The 14284-nt window shown below is 51.4% G+C and overlaps 1 protein-coding gene across 30 annotated transcripts in view; it reads left to right on the top strand.

Moving 5' to 3' along the window:
* LOC125705865 (fibrillin-1-like) overlaps nucleotides 1-14284 on the top strand; it is a 53789-nt gene that overhangs the window by 29732 nt on the left and 9773 nt on the right. For 28 of the 30 annotated variants that reach the window (XM_048972186.1, XM_048972183.1, XM_048972182.1 and 25 more), the window contains 22 exons: nucleotides 88-213; nucleotides 507-632; nucleotides 3427-3549; nucleotides 3666-3788; nucleotides 4389-4514; nucleotides 4672-4794; nucleotides 5689-5811; nucleotides 5922-6089; nucleotides 6265-6333; nucleotides 6405-6530; nucleotides 6820-6942; nucleotides 7619-7777; nucleotides 7855-7926; nucleotides 8260-8385; nucleotides 8477-8599; nucleotides 9699-9824; nucleotides 9954-10070; nucleotides 10309-10428; nucleotides 10777-10896; nucleotides 11414-11539; nucleotides 13596-13748; nucleotides 14186-14248. In XM_048972186.1, the coding sequence (XP_048828143.1) occupies nucleotides 88-213; nucleotides 507-632; nucleotides 3427-3549; nucleotides 3666-3788; nucleotides 4389-4514; nucleotides 4672-4794; nucleotides 5689-5811; nucleotides 5922-6089; nucleotides 6265-6333; nucleotides 6405-6530; nucleotides 6820-6942; nucleotides 7619-7777; nucleotides 7855-7926; nucleotides 8260-8385; nucleotides 8477-8599; nucleotides 9699-9824; nucleotides 9954-10070; nucleotides 10309-10428; nucleotides 10777-10896; nucleotides 11414-11539; nucleotides 13596-13748; nucleotides 14186-14248 (2661 nt within the window). The remainder of the gene's footprint in view (nucleotides 1-87; nucleotides 214-506; nucleotides 633-3426; nucleotides 3550-3665; nucleotides 3789-4388; nucleotides 4515-4671; nucleotides 4795-5688; nucleotides 5812-5921; nucleotides 6090-6264; nucleotides 6334-6404; nucleotides 6531-6819; nucleotides 6943-7618; nucleotides 7778-7854; nucleotides 7927-8259; nucleotides 8386-8476; nucleotides 8600-9698; nucleotides 9825-9953; nucleotides 10071-10308; nucleotides 10429-10776; nucleotides 10897-11413; nucleotides 11540-13595; nucleotides 13749-14185; nucleotides 14249-14284) is intronic. The other 2 variants (XM_048972184.1, XM_048972185.1) reach the window with 2 other exon arrangements.

The following is a 14284-nucleotide window of genomic DNA, read 5'->3' as shown; positions in this document are numbered from 1 at the left end:
GGGGGGAGCAGTTAGCTGCCCTCCCTGTAGCCCATGAAGTAACAATGTTTGGCATGCCTCCCTCCTCCCCCCGTTCCCCCTCCATAGATATCGACGAGTGTGAGGACAACCCAAACATCTGTGAAGGGGGCCAGTGCACAAACCATCCCGGGCATTACCAGTGTCTGTGCTTTGACGGCTTCATGTCCTCCGAAAATATGAAGATGTGTCTTGGTAAGGCAGTGAACTGTTTCTGTGCTAATTAATTGTTTTATAAGCTGCAAGATGTTGAAAAGCCAAAGGGGTTATGTGTGTGTTTGCGCAGTGCAGGGCTGCTGCTCCTCAGCTGTCAGGTGCCCTGCAGCACGATGAGTTTGCCTGAAACTTGGAGGTCTGGCCTGATAAATCCAGCTTGTAGAGATTTCTGAAGGTTTTCCCTGTGACTTCAGGGGCTCCTTTTCTGGTCTGGCCAAAGAGCCTCTGCATTTTTAGGCCATTCACCTCTTCTCCCTGCCGTCCTCCTCCAGATGTGGATGAGTGTGTCCTCAACCCGAACATCTGCTTGAGCGGGAACTGTGAGAACACGAAGGGCTCCTTCATCTGCCACTGCGAACTGGGATTCTCTGTCAGGAAGGGCAGCACTGGCTGTACAGGTAAGCCAGCCAGGGAGGGCTGGAGCAGATGGGGCCGGGGCGTCATTGCGTGCATCTGGGACGGGGCTTGGAGGTGGAGCAGAAGACGGGCATTTCCTGCAGCTTTCAGAGAAGCTGGAACCACGGGGTGGGGTGTTACATGAGTCAAGTGCTGTCATTAACATCAGGAGGCTCAAAGAAATCAAGAGGAAAACAAGTGTTTGATGAGCGTCTGTGAGCTCGCCAGCTTGCGGCCCTCGGACGGGGGTTTCCGTGTGAGCCCAGCCGGCTAGCTCCTCAGGGTGACATCATCACGTCAGTAACGGCGGCGCGGGAAACGTGTGTTGAATTACGTTGTTTGTTCCGCCGCGCCACTGCTATTAAAGCGGAATAAACATTACGTTCAGTTTATACCATGTCAATAAAACTGCCCGCTGCGCACCCAATGAAGAGGGAGTTTAAGTGAACGTTACAGCTGGCTGGGGCAAAGGTTAGACAAAAATAAACGGCGGACTCTTTTAATTGGTGTTCATTAAAGCTGACACCGGTCAGTCTCTGAGCAGGAAAGTTCCGGATACTTGGCATTTGCTGGGATTTATGGAGACTTGTTTGATGAGCATCTGCTCCACCTACACAGATGCTTGAGCGCAGATCATGCGGCGAAATGGGCGGCGGCACGAGTCATGTGAGACGCACGCGGACAAAGCGGGCGTGCTTAGTGCTTATAGAGTGCTCAGGATGTTGGGGGCGGGGGTGGGGGGGGGGGCGCTGTTGGGAGATGCCCGAGGGCAGTACCTTCCCAGCCCATCTGGTCGTGTGGCTCAGCGTCCTGTCAGTCACGCTGCTCCTGCATATGGATGACATATTTGGCGCCCAGCATTACAGGGGTCCCGAGCATCGCATGGTTTGTCTCTGGGGCGGGTTGGCGGCGCAGAATGAGCCAGCCCCAGATGACAGCCACGGGGGGAAGTTGGCCTTTTCGTATTCCGTGCGACTTAAAGATACCATAGAGATAACGAAAGCTTCAGTAAAGCCCATCTCCTGACACAGAGCTATTTATTGAGCTAATCTAATCCCAGCGGTATGACGAGTACATGCATGGGAGGGGTCAGTGTTAGCTTGCGCCCGGTCGCTCCCAGGGGCTTTGTAGCCCATATGGGAACAGTAACCAGCAGCATGCCTGAAATCACAGAGGGTTCCGGAATGCCTGAAGTCATTCCTCCCTCTCTGTAACCCCCCCCCCCCCCCCCCCGCCCGCCTCACGTGCAAAGCCTTAGCCCCTCTAAAGCCATTGCTGTCTGCTTTCATCATCACTGAACCCAGCTCGAAGATCCTTGACGCTGTTTCTGAATGCAGCCACCTCTGCTCCCCCTTTATTGGTGGGCTCGTCTGCATTTTTTTGGCTTCGATTTTCAGCTTTTCTTTTCTTTTCACCCCCCATCAAAGACCCGCTGGACTCCCCTGCAGAGGCGGGCTGGCTGTGTCTGGAGGACTGTGCACGGCCCGCTCAGAGGAGGTGTAATTGATTGCAAACTGCTTTTGTTTGAAGACTTTCTAAATGACTCATTGAATCCACAATCAAACGCTTGACATTCCGAAAACCCTGCGAGATTCCTTGATGATCCGTTCGCCATGTTCTGTATCGTAGTCAGTTTTTTTTTTTTTTATATCAATTTTTTTTGATCAAATGTGTAATATAGAACAGATTATGTATTCAACACAACTGCATTGCATTACAAGACGCAATGCATGTTTTTGTTATTACACTGGCTTATTTTCATTGTTCATTGATCACATTTTATCACATATTTGTATGTCTTCTACCTGCACCTACTTGAGCCCTAATAACAGGCAAATACCACTTCTATGCTTTTTTTGGGGAGGGCGCCTATGCCGTATACCGTTCCAGATGTGCAGAGAGACCGCGATCCTTAACCGCTGTGACCCCTGCATGACAGTCACTGTAAAAGCCTGGAGTGTCACGCTGATGGAAGGCACGCTGATCGTGGCTTTACAGTGGTGCTACTGCGTGGGTGGCACTAGGTTTGTGAATTTGTCCCAAATTAGCTTGTTAGGTGATAATTGTTGGAAGTGGCATGGCGCTGCAGTGCGCAGGTCCCTGCCTCGCTGGAGCCGACTGCGGCTTGTCTAGGCCAGAGCTGCCGCCGCAGCATGGTGCAGAGAGAAACTCCAACATGCAGTGAACAGCTGTGGGCCTTTTGAAGTCGCTCCTGCCATGCCGTTATTGGACTTGCGGACCGGCCAAAAATGCAGTGGTACATTGCGTTCCGTCGCTTTGGAATTCTTGCATATTCACTAACAACTGGATGTTGTGACCATGCTGAGATTAATGGGGATTTAAATCAGCAGATGGTTCCCTCACAGGACACTAGAGAGGCACTTTAAAGGACCCCCCACCCCCATGGGGTCAGGGTTGAGTAATGTCTGTTTGCTTTGGGTCCCCGTTTCAGTTCAGCAGCTCTGGAAAATATGACATGCAAGATGAGGTTGGTTCCAGTGGTCAGGATGTTTTTTTACATACTTTAGAGGATTAGATTAGCTCTGTAAACAATTCCACGGAGTTGCTGATTATGGTGCCTATTGAAGTGTAACTGACATTGTGGTTTTGATGCTGAACGACACCCCAGCCCTGCCGGTCTCTCCTACCTGTGAGAGGAGAGCCTAAGCCCCCCCTTACGTCCCCCACCCCTACAGCTCCCTCATCCCCACCCAGCTCTAGTCTGCTCTCTCAGATTCACTCCTGGATTCAAACCCTGGCCTTACCGTCCTGTCTGTGTTGCCGGCTGATCTGCAGACATCAACGAGTGTGAGATTGGAGCACACAACTGTGACCATCATGCCTCCTGCACCAACACCGCCGGCAGCTTCAAGTGCAGCTGCAGCCCAGGATGGATTGGCAATGGAGTCCGGTGTACAGGTGAGTCTCGGGTGCAGGGAGGGTCTTACAAACAGGCGCCAAAGTTCACTGTAATATTGGCCAGCACCGATATTAAAGGTGGCACCGAATAGGAACTCATGATGTCTGTGTTCCAGACCTTGACGAGTGCTCCAACGGGACACACATGTGCAGCAACAACGCTGAGTGCATGAACACCATGGGCTCCTATCGCTGTGTGTGCAAGGAGGGCTTCTCTGGGGATGGCTTCTTCTGTTCAGGCAAGGCCAGCTTCTCCTGAGCACCACACACACACAACTTTGAAATTATATCTTCGTGGCAACTCCCCATTTCTGTGGGCGAAACTCTAATCCCAATATGAAGACCTTAACCCCCACCCAGCCCTAACCTTAACCATAAGTAACCAAGCAAAATATGACACTTTTGGCAATTTTACTTTTTTGATTGCATTCACAGATCTTTGTGGTTCAGACAACATCAAAAGAGCAGGTTTTTATTGAATTGTAGAGGACATTTGGTCCACACAAAGTAATATAACCCTAATCCACACACACACACACACACACACACACACACACACACACACACACACACACACACTTTGATGTACTACCCTCTTCATGTGTAAGGAACATAAACACGCTGTCCTACTGTCCTACATTAACTATGTACAATAACACAAAAATATACGTTTGTAAGCCCGCAGAGGGATTCGGAAGGGGACCAGATGTTTAGAATAATCCGTCGGTTTGGGGCTGGCTCTGTCTATAAAGCCGAGTGTTTCTCTCAGTGGAGCCAAACAGTACAGGAGACGTGTGAGTTCTGCTCGGTTATGACACGGCTGGTGTGCTGGCGAACAGATAGCGACGAATGTGCTGAGAACCTCAACCTCTGTGAGAATGGCCACTGCCTGAACGTCCAAGGTGGCTACCGCTGCGAGTGTGACATGGGCTTTGTGCCGACGCTGGACAGCAAAGCCTGCGAAGGTATGCCAGCCCTCCGCCGCCTCTCTCTGGCCCGCTTAAACGGTCTGTGAACGCGGACTGTTGGCTCTGATTTTGCTTGTGACCCGAGACATGAAAGAACACTCGCCCCGTGATCCTTTCTGCCTGTGACTTGCCATTTACTCTGCCCACACCTCAGACATAGACGAGTGCTCCTTCTCAGAAATCTGCGTTAATGGAAGGTGCCAGAACACGCCAGGCCTCTTCCAGTGCCAGTGCTACTTGGGCTATGAATTAGACCGCACTGGAGGCAACTGCACCGGTAAGTGTGCTCCTCTGTCACGTTCTCTGCCCACTCCCCTAAGCCGACTGGCCAATGAAGGCCAGTTCTTGGCCTAACAACCAACAACAAAGGTGCAATTCTAGGATATGGATCTGAAGACACTTGTTAACAAGTCCATGTTGGATGCTAATGTGTTAATATTAGATTAGATTCGTAGATTAGATCAAAACTCAAAGATGCTAACAATATGTAAAAAAACCAGAGCAGAGGGAACTAGGAGGTTGGGGAGAAGAGAGAGGATTTAAGACAGGAAAAAAAGACTGGGATGCCTGGGTAGGGCAGGAGAAGATCAGACAGGCAGGGGAGAGCAAGATTGCTGAGGGTGAGGCCGTTTGGGACCAGGGTGGTGATCAGATCGATTTAGTGCTGAAGTAGATCTGGGTATCTTTGCCATAAGAGGAGGCTGTGGGACTCTGTGTTGAAGACCACGCTCAGGTCGAGGAGGAGCAGGACACTGAGGCTCTGAAGTCAGCAGATATTAGATGATCATTGAACATTGTTTAAGGCAGTGTTGTCGCTGTGGAGAGGGCGCAAGCCAGACTGAATTGGATCAAGCTGATTGTTGTGTTGGAGATAAGCTATTTGACTAGCAACGGCATGTTCGAGAATTTTGGAGAAAGAAGGGGAGGTTGGAGATATAATGGTAATTATTGAAATAAATAATTGGCCTGATGCGAAACATCCTTTTTATGTTACAGTTGTGCATTGCTGCTCAAATTCCAGGGGCTTGAACTGGCAGAATTTGGGACATTTCTGTCCTTTGGATCTGGTTGCTAGCTCTCCCTAGGTGATACGTTTTAACACAGCGAGGCCTTGGAGCAGTGCCTGTTACTGTACCGGTGATTTATTGGCTGCTTGCTTTGGCTTCGACAGACATCAATGAGTGCTTGGACCCCATGAGGTGTATCAGTGGAATCTGCGTGAACACCCTTGGCAGTTATATCTGCAACTGTCCCCCGGACTTCGAGCTCAATCCAACGGGAGTCGGCTGCGTGGGTGAGAATCCGCGTTCACATCGGCCCCCTGGAAGCATTCCCGGGCTCAGCAGGAGAGCCACGGACGGGGAGGCGTCCGGGATCTCGCAAAAACATATGGTGTCTCCTCAGACCGTCGATCTGGGAACTGCTACCTGGAAATGCGATCCCGAGGTGATGCATCCGAAAGCCTGGACTGCTCCAATGAGATTGGCGTGGGTGTGTCCAAGGCTTCGTGTTGCTGCTCCTTGGGCCAAGCCTGGGGAACCCCGTGTGAGGCCTGTCCTCCCCTCAATTCCTGTGAGTGGAGCTCTTTTATTCATATGCAGTATATAGCTTAACTTGTTTTCTTCTACCTCGTTAATTTTCATTTTAATGATTAGAGAACAAATAAAGTCTCTACTTGGTTGTGGAAGCTATTGGAGTCCCATACTGGTCTGTGTTTTGTCACATTGTGGGATTCTTTCTCTTCCAGCGGAGTACAAAACCCTGTGCCCGGGAGGCGAGGGCTTTCGTCCCAACCCCGTCACAGTCATCCTGGAAGGTAAGCTGAGCATCTGTTCCGCGTCCGTTCCACGCCTTGCTAAAATCTGACGGCTCCCGTGTGTCTGGTAGATATCAACGAGTGCGAGGAGCTGGTGGGCCTGTGCCAGGGTGGCCAATGCCTCAACACCTTCGGCAGCTTCCAGTGCGAGTGTCCAAGAGGCTTCGAGCTCAACGAGGAGACCAGGATCTGCGAAGGTGATGGAGTCTGAGGATCCGCTTGAACTTGGGGACCAGGTTCCAGGGGGATCGCCTCACCCACTGCTGGTTGGCGCCCTTTGACGTTAGAGCAGATCCTCTCAGCGTGTTTAGGCACAGGGGGGGGGCCTTGCCATGTGGCTGTGGTGTTCAGGCCAAAGGTGCCCAACAGAAGCCATTTGTACCACGAAGATCCCCAGCTGCAATCACTGAGGAAGGCTGAGGAGGGTGTGACCTCTGGGGGAAATGGTGCGAGTTTTTAAGATGGCTCTCCTGGTCTGCTCTTCAGATGTTGATGAGTGTGAGAAACCTGGCATCTGTGGACCTGGCCAGTGCTACAATACCATTGGGAACTACACCTGCATCTGCCCCTCTGACTACATGCAGGTCAACGGAGGCAACAACTGCATGGGTGAGCATCTGTCCATCTCTGTCCCTGTGTCTGTGCCTGTCAATATCTCTCCCACTCTCCTCTCTCTCTTTCTATCTGTCTGTGACTCTCTGTCTTTCTGTCTGTATGTGACTGTGTCTCTAAATTTCTGTCCCTCTGTCTGTGCCTGTCAGTGTCTCTCTCTTGCTCTCTGTCTGTCTCTCTCTCTCTCTCTCTCTCTCTCTCTCTCTCTCTCTCTTTCTGTCATTGTGTCTATTACTGTGTCTCTCCCTCACTCTGTGCTTGTCAGTGTCTCTTTCTCTATGGGTTTGAGTCTTTGGCTGGAAATATTTCATGTATTTTGCGGACAAATTTTGCAATATTGTGGGGACCAGTAGGGAAGGGGATTGAGAAGGCGTGTCTGTTTTCAGTTTCCATGTGTTTCTCAGTTTTGGTGGTTTGGGATTAGGAGATTGTTAATCACATTAAAATGGGAGCTGGTGGAAATATCCCACAAGCAAAGCTACGCAGGGTTTTTATAATTGTGTGTGTCTGTGTGCTTTTATCTGTATATTTACTAGCTTAGTACAAATCACACATGCATGCTTGGGAATTACAGAACCATGTTATTTACCAAGTCATCTAAAGCCCAGTAAAGCAGGACACTATTGCCATAACAACCCTGCGAGCTCCAACTGTGTTTTTGTGCACGTGCCAGACATGCGAAAGAGCCTGTGCTACAGGAACTACCACTCAGACAACAGCTCCTGCGATGGCGAACTCACCTTCAACATGACCAAGAAGATGTGCTGCTGCTCCTACAACATCGGCCGTGCCTGGAACAAACCGTGCGAGCAGTGCCCTGTGCCCAGCACCAGTGAGTACAGACCCCCTTGTAGCCCCCGCTGGCAACAGGGACGGCCAGCTTACTGTCTGCCTCTCCCGCCTCCTCAGATGAGTTTGCGGTCTTGTGCGGCAGCGAGAGACCTGGGTATTACATTGACATTTACACCGGCCAGGTCATAGGTAAGAGACGCGTCCTCGTCCATCCACACGCTCATCCAGCCATTGCTGATGTTTTATTGGTTACTGAAGCGTGCCACTGAGGCTGGGGCGGGGGAGAGGATGTGTGTCACTGCAGGGGTGTGGCTTCTGTTTAGTCCCTGTGTGTCATTATATTAATTTGGTGAGAGTGTGTGTGTGTGTGTGTGTGTGTCCTCGTGCCACCTAAACCCTGTACCAGACAAGCGGTGATTGATTGATGGATGGATACAAGGACATCATTTCTACGTCAGTCAGTGTAATGTGGGTGTGGTGTTGAGTTTGCTATCTGCCTGGGTCTCTCGTGTCGCCCATCAGACATCGACGAGTGCCGGGAGATCCCGGGCGTGTGCGAGAACGGCGTGTGCATCAACATGATCGGCAGCTTCCGCTGCGAGTGTCCTATGGGCTTTGTCTACAACGACAAGCTGCTCGTCTGCGAAGGTGGGTCCCCCCCCACCCAGTGCCGGACTGGGCTGCATGGTGCGTCAGGGACATGGTTGGGCTTCATGACGCCCTGCCTTTCTCTCGGCAGACATTGACGAGTGCCAGAACGGCCCAGTGTGCCAGGAGAACGCCCGCTGCCAGAACATCGCTGGAAGCTACCGCTGCGACTGCAAGCCAGGCTACCGCTTCATCTCCTCGGGCCGGTGCATCGGTACGGCTGCTCCTCCGCGCATCCATGCCTGCTCGCCAGGGACAGCACGCCATGCACACTCATGGCCAAAAACCACCACAAAGGGCCCCTTTACCACTTATAGCCTCTTCACGGCATTTTGCTCCTATTCCTGGAGGACATTTAGAGCTCATGAATTTCCACCTAGGGCTGTATATCACCTATTCTGGCTTCCCGTGACGCCTGATGATGGAGCCTCTGGGGTGCAGCGCCGGCGATCTCAGCTCCTCTGTTCTCTTAGTGTGTTAATGTTAGCGTGTCTCGCAGCACGTACAGAAGCCGTTAAGGGTGAGGCCACCCCGTGGCGTGTTCTCCAGGGAGCTGACCTAAACCCATAGAGCTACACACCGTGGTGCATTCTCCAGGGAGCTGACCCAAACCCGTCCAGCTGCGCACTGTGGCCACAGGGTGCCCTGTTTGTTTTTCTAAGGCTTGCCCTTTGATCCCCTGGTGAAATCATGGAAGTGCTTTAGCGGGGGAAGCCCAGTGGCCCATTACAGCATGGCCTCAATACTTTCTTTCACACAATGCTTGCTTAGTTCCTGTTTTCTTTCCTCCTTTTATATACTGTGAAAATGTAATCAGAGATCCCAAGACAATGGCCAACTGCAGTCAGTGATGAAGTCTGATAAGAATCTGATGCCTTGGTTGGAACTTGGTGGAAAATATTTGTGCATGAAGATCACCCGCAGACCAGTACATAAGAAACAGAGCGGGAACACAGCACCCCGCCGAGAATATTTGGGTGTAAAGGCGACAAAATGAAAAATGTCAACGTTTTGTATGCCGTTTGTACGGAGTTTTATGGTTTATTTTCTGCAGGACAAAATGTATGGAGCCTCTGGTCGCCAAAGCTGTTAGTCCTTTGCGGTCATGGGGCCGCAGCTTAGCAGGCTGTAATTATGGTCAAACGTGGTCAAATGAGTCCGTAAAACCCAAAAATGTACACTAACATATATAATGCTGCAGTGTCCTGCTGGGCCGTCTCTATCTTCTGCAGCAGCTTAGCCGGACTGTAGGGCTGCCAGGGGATTGGCTGACCCTTAACTTCTGACCTTCGACCTCTTCTCCCCTCGGACAGACCGTAACGAGTGTGCTGAGAACCCCAACATCTGCAACCCCGGGCAGTGCATTGACTTGGAGGGGAGTTACCGCTGCACCTGTCCCAATGGCTACAAGACCACGCCGGACTCCTCCATGTGCATCGGTGGGTAGATCAGTTCTGGCACTTTGCAGTGAAGCGTGCTCGGCCAATCTGAGCGCGACAGTTTGACCGGCCGGCGGAGCGTCCTGGTGAGATCGAGCTGCAGTGACGGGGCCCGCGGTTTCATTACAGACGTGGACGAGTGCGAGAGGCAACCGTGTGGAAATGGGACGTGTAAGAACACTGTGGGGTCGTACAACTGCGTGTGCAACCCCGGGTTTCAGCTGTCACACAACAAGGACTGTGTGGGTGAGTATGGGAAGCCTGGGCTTCTGTAGCTAATGTTGTTGTTGTGGTGTGTGTGTGTGTGTGGGGGGGGGGTCATGTATATATAACATTGTGGGGACTTACATTGTTATTTTGAAGACGTGGGGACCATTTTTCTGGCCCCCACATGGGAAATTCAGTTAAATACAAATTAGAGGGCTTGGTTGGGGACAGCGCCCACATAGAGATGAACACAAACCCCTGACTCCTTGCGCTTCAGATGTCGACGAGTGCCAGAGGGGCGTGTGCAGGAACGGCGATTGCCTCAACACCGTGGGCTCATTCTTGTGTTCGTGCCAAAGCGGCTTCGAGCTCACTGCAGACCAGAGGAACTGCGTGGGTGAGATTCTGATTACTCGCCTGTACTGTGTTCCAGGTCCATCTTTCCGTGTCTCTACTGCAGCCAGCTTAAGGTCCTGCATCCCGCTGATAACTGTTCAGATATTCTGAATACTGTATCCCTCATAGACACCACAGCATTTGTTTACAAAATCGACAGACCCCTGAATTGCTCAGGGTTACTCGTGGTTGACAGACGTCTGTAGTCAGTAGTACAGCCGTTTAGGTGGTGGACAGCTCAGTCTTTGGAAAATCTGCTCTCAGGAACGTTAGCTTGCTGCAAAGAAATCTAAGCTGGTCCTCTTCCCGCTTATGTTGGATACCAAGAAGCCGCTGTTTTCCCATGTAGATGTGAACGAGTGCTCTCTGAGACCCAACACGTGCGCTCCAGGAACATGCCAGAATCTGGAAGGCACCTTCAGGTGCATCTGCCCACCAGGCTACTACGTGCAGAATGAGGAGTGTTCAGGTACCTGCCGTCTTCCTGCTGCTGCACCTCCAACGGGAATGACTGCCACCCCGAGAGTCCGGGGGGGGGGGGGGATCATTCAGGTTTCAGGCCTTGGTTGGCTGTGTGAACATCTCATCTTGTAGAACCTCATGCGATGTTATGCAGATTAGCTCATTTAACCTGTCGTCACTCTATTTTGGCTATTCTCTGACCAGTAACAGTGTTTATAAACTATGTGTAACCTCCGGGTCATTGCCCACCTGAGATCATTGATAAAAGTTTGGTAACCATACGTTCTTTTACATACAGTGTATATAGTTTCTAATTGACTGGTTCAAATATAATATCCGGATAATTCCAGTATTATGGATGCGACATTTAGGGTCACCCATATGCAGCCTTTTCGGGGGAATTTAGGCAAATCTTAAAAATCCATATATTAGATTAGCATTCCATCAGTGCTGTGTATGTGATATAAAATGTGCTTTTGTGTGGAATTTCCCATTTATGGAGTGATGTGCCCCCCCCTTATCAGATATTGATGAGTGCACGCAGAGTCCCGACATCTGCCTGTTCGGCACCTGCACCAACACTGAGGGCAGCTTCCGGTGCACGTGTCCCAACGGCTTCCAGCTCACCTCCCTGGGGACCAGGTGTGTGGGTGAGTCCCCCCCCCCAACAGGCACCTCCGCCACTGCCGGCCGGGGCCCCGACTCGGGGTGTGTAGCCACTGACATTTGAGAGGGCTGATCTGCGGCTGCCAGAACTGCACCTGACACTTCAAGCTCTGAAAGAGCATGGCAGGAATGTGCAGGTAGTCAGGCAGGGGTCCAGACAGGGGTCCAGGCAGGGGTCCAGGCAGGAGTCCAGGCAGGAGTCCAGGCAGGGACCAGGCCGGCAAACACAACCGAAATGGGAAAGAGGTGGAGCCATAGCTGAAATCTCTTAGCATCTGAGCTGGAAGTCAGGAAGACATTTAAAGTGGAGCCAAGGAGGTTTGCTAAGCCTGGAAGATGGTGACACAGTCCACAGCTGTGAACGGCTTCTACCTACAGGGATGTTTTTGTGCGATGGTGTACCTGAGGAAATCTGATACCTTTGTCTTCGACTAATTTCTAGTGGCCCATAAGCTACTTCCCATTAGCATCGGGTCCCGCTGGGTATGACATGCGTGACCTTGCCCGTGTCCCGCAGCTCCACACGACCTTCACAGCCAAAGCTCCACACATAACTCAGATCACGTCCTGCTTGTCACTGGCTCTTCGCTCCCCTTCCCTCACATGCTGTCTTCCCTTCAGGCTCTCTACCTTTCTCAGCTACCTTTGAGCACCGCTTTGGTTTGGCATGCAGTTCATGAGTACTGAGACACGTCATTGGCATGCGGTTCATGAGTACTGAGACACGTGAGTGACATGCGGTTCATGAGTACTGAGACACGTGAGTGACATGCGGTTCATGAGCACTGAGACACGTGAGTGACATGCGGTTCATGAGCACTGAGACACGTGAGTGACATGCGGTTCATGAGTACTGACAAACGTGAGTGACATGCGGTTCATGAGCACTGAGACACGTGAGTGACATGCGGTTCATGAGTACTGACAAACGTGAGTGACATGCGGTTCATGAGTACTGACAAACGTGAGTGACATGCGGTTCATGAGCACTGAGACACGTGAGTGACATGCGGTTCATGAGCACTGAGACACGTGAGTGACATGCGGTTCATGAGCACTGAGACACGTGAGTGACATGCGGTTCATAAGTACTGAGACACGTGAGTGACATGCGGTTCATAAGTACTGAGACACGTGAGTGACATGCGGTTCATGAGTACTGACAAACATGAGTGACATGCGGTTCATGAGCACTGAGACACGTGAGTGACATGCGGTTCATGAGCACTGAGACACGTGAGTGACATGCGGTTCATGAGCACTGAGACACGTGAGTGACATGCGGTTCATGAGCACTGAGACACGTGAGTGACATGCGGTTCATGAGTACTGAGACACGCGAGTGGCATGCGGTTCATGAGCACTGAGACACGTGAGTGACATGCGGTTCATGAGCACTGAGACACGCGAGTGATGCGGTTCATGAGCACTGAGACACGTGAGTGACATGCGGTTCATGAGTACTGACAAACGTGAGTGACATGCGGTTCATGAGTACTGACAAACGTGAGTGACATGCGGTTCATGAGTACTGAGACACGTGAGTGACATGCGGTTCATGAGTACTGACAAACGTGAGTGACATGCGGTTCATGAGCACTGAGACACGTGAGTGACATGCGGTTCATGAGTACTGACAAACGTGAGTGACATGCGGTTCATGAGTACTGAGACACGTGAGTGACATGCGGTTCATGAACACTGAGACACGTGAGTGACATGCGGTTCATGAGCACTGAGACACGTGAGTGACATGCGGTTCATGAGTACTGAGACACGTGAGTGACATGCGGTTCATGAGTACTGAGACACGTGAGTGACATGCGGTTCATGAGTACTGAGACACGTGAGTGACATGGGTTGAACTGCTGGGTTGAACTGGTGGGTCTGGTGAGTTGAACTGCTTAGTTTTGGTCTGTATCCAGCTGCAGTAATTGGTCTAGGGTAAAACCACACAGTGAGTCACCTCTAGGCAAGATCTGCTTCCCATATACCTGACTGGCACCTCCCCCCCCCCCCCCCCCCCTTTTACCTACTCAGATGTCCGCGTGAATTACTGCTACACCAAGTTCGAGAACGGCCGCTGCCAGGCCCCGCAGCCACACAACACCACCAAAGCAGAGTGCTGCTGCAGCAAAATGCCCGGCCAGGGCTGGGGCAGCCCCTGTGAAATCTGCCCCGCCAAGGAAGATGGTGAGTGGAGTATGGAGAGGCAGGCAGGAGAAGCGTGGAAGAGGCGGGTGGGAGAGGAGAGAGAGGTGGGCGGGAGATGAGGGAAAAGTGGTGATCAAGATGGGAAAGGAGGAGGTGGCAGGAGAGCAGGATGAGGCAGGAGAGGCCTGGGGCTCGCAGGTGCGGCCGATGGCCCAGGCAGTGATGGCTGCCCCTTTCATTAGTAACAGCAGCGCTCCTTCTTCCCGCTATAATCTTATTCTCTGAGAGAGGTAGGTATCAGGAAGCTGAATGCGCTAAATGTATTTTTCCTCATATGTGAAAAGGAAGAGTCATTAAAACGTTTGCACGTCACTGATTATCATAAATTTACTGAAACGTAAAAAAAAAAAAAAAACAAACAACAGTCATGTCCTAAAACAGCAGGTCTTTCATTTCATTTCATGTTTTTGTTCCAGAGAGCTATAGGCAGCTCTGCCCCGCATCCGGACAAGTCATGAAGTTGGACGGCAGCCTCGTAGGTATGTTGCGCGGAATTCCAGATGTGTGTCGGGGCC

The sequence above is a fragment of the Brienomyrus brachyistius genome, chromosome 13 (genome assembly GCF_023856365.1).
Source record: "Brienomyrus brachyistius isolate T26 chromosome 13, BBRACH_0.4, whole genome shotgun sequence".
Lineage (NCBI taxonomy): Eukaryota > Metazoa > Chordata > Actinopteri > Osteoglossiformes > Mormyridae > Brienomyrus > Brienomyrus brachyistius.
The sequence above is the reverse complement of the archived record's forward strand: the minus strand, read 5'-3'. Positions and strand labels throughout refer to the sequence as shown.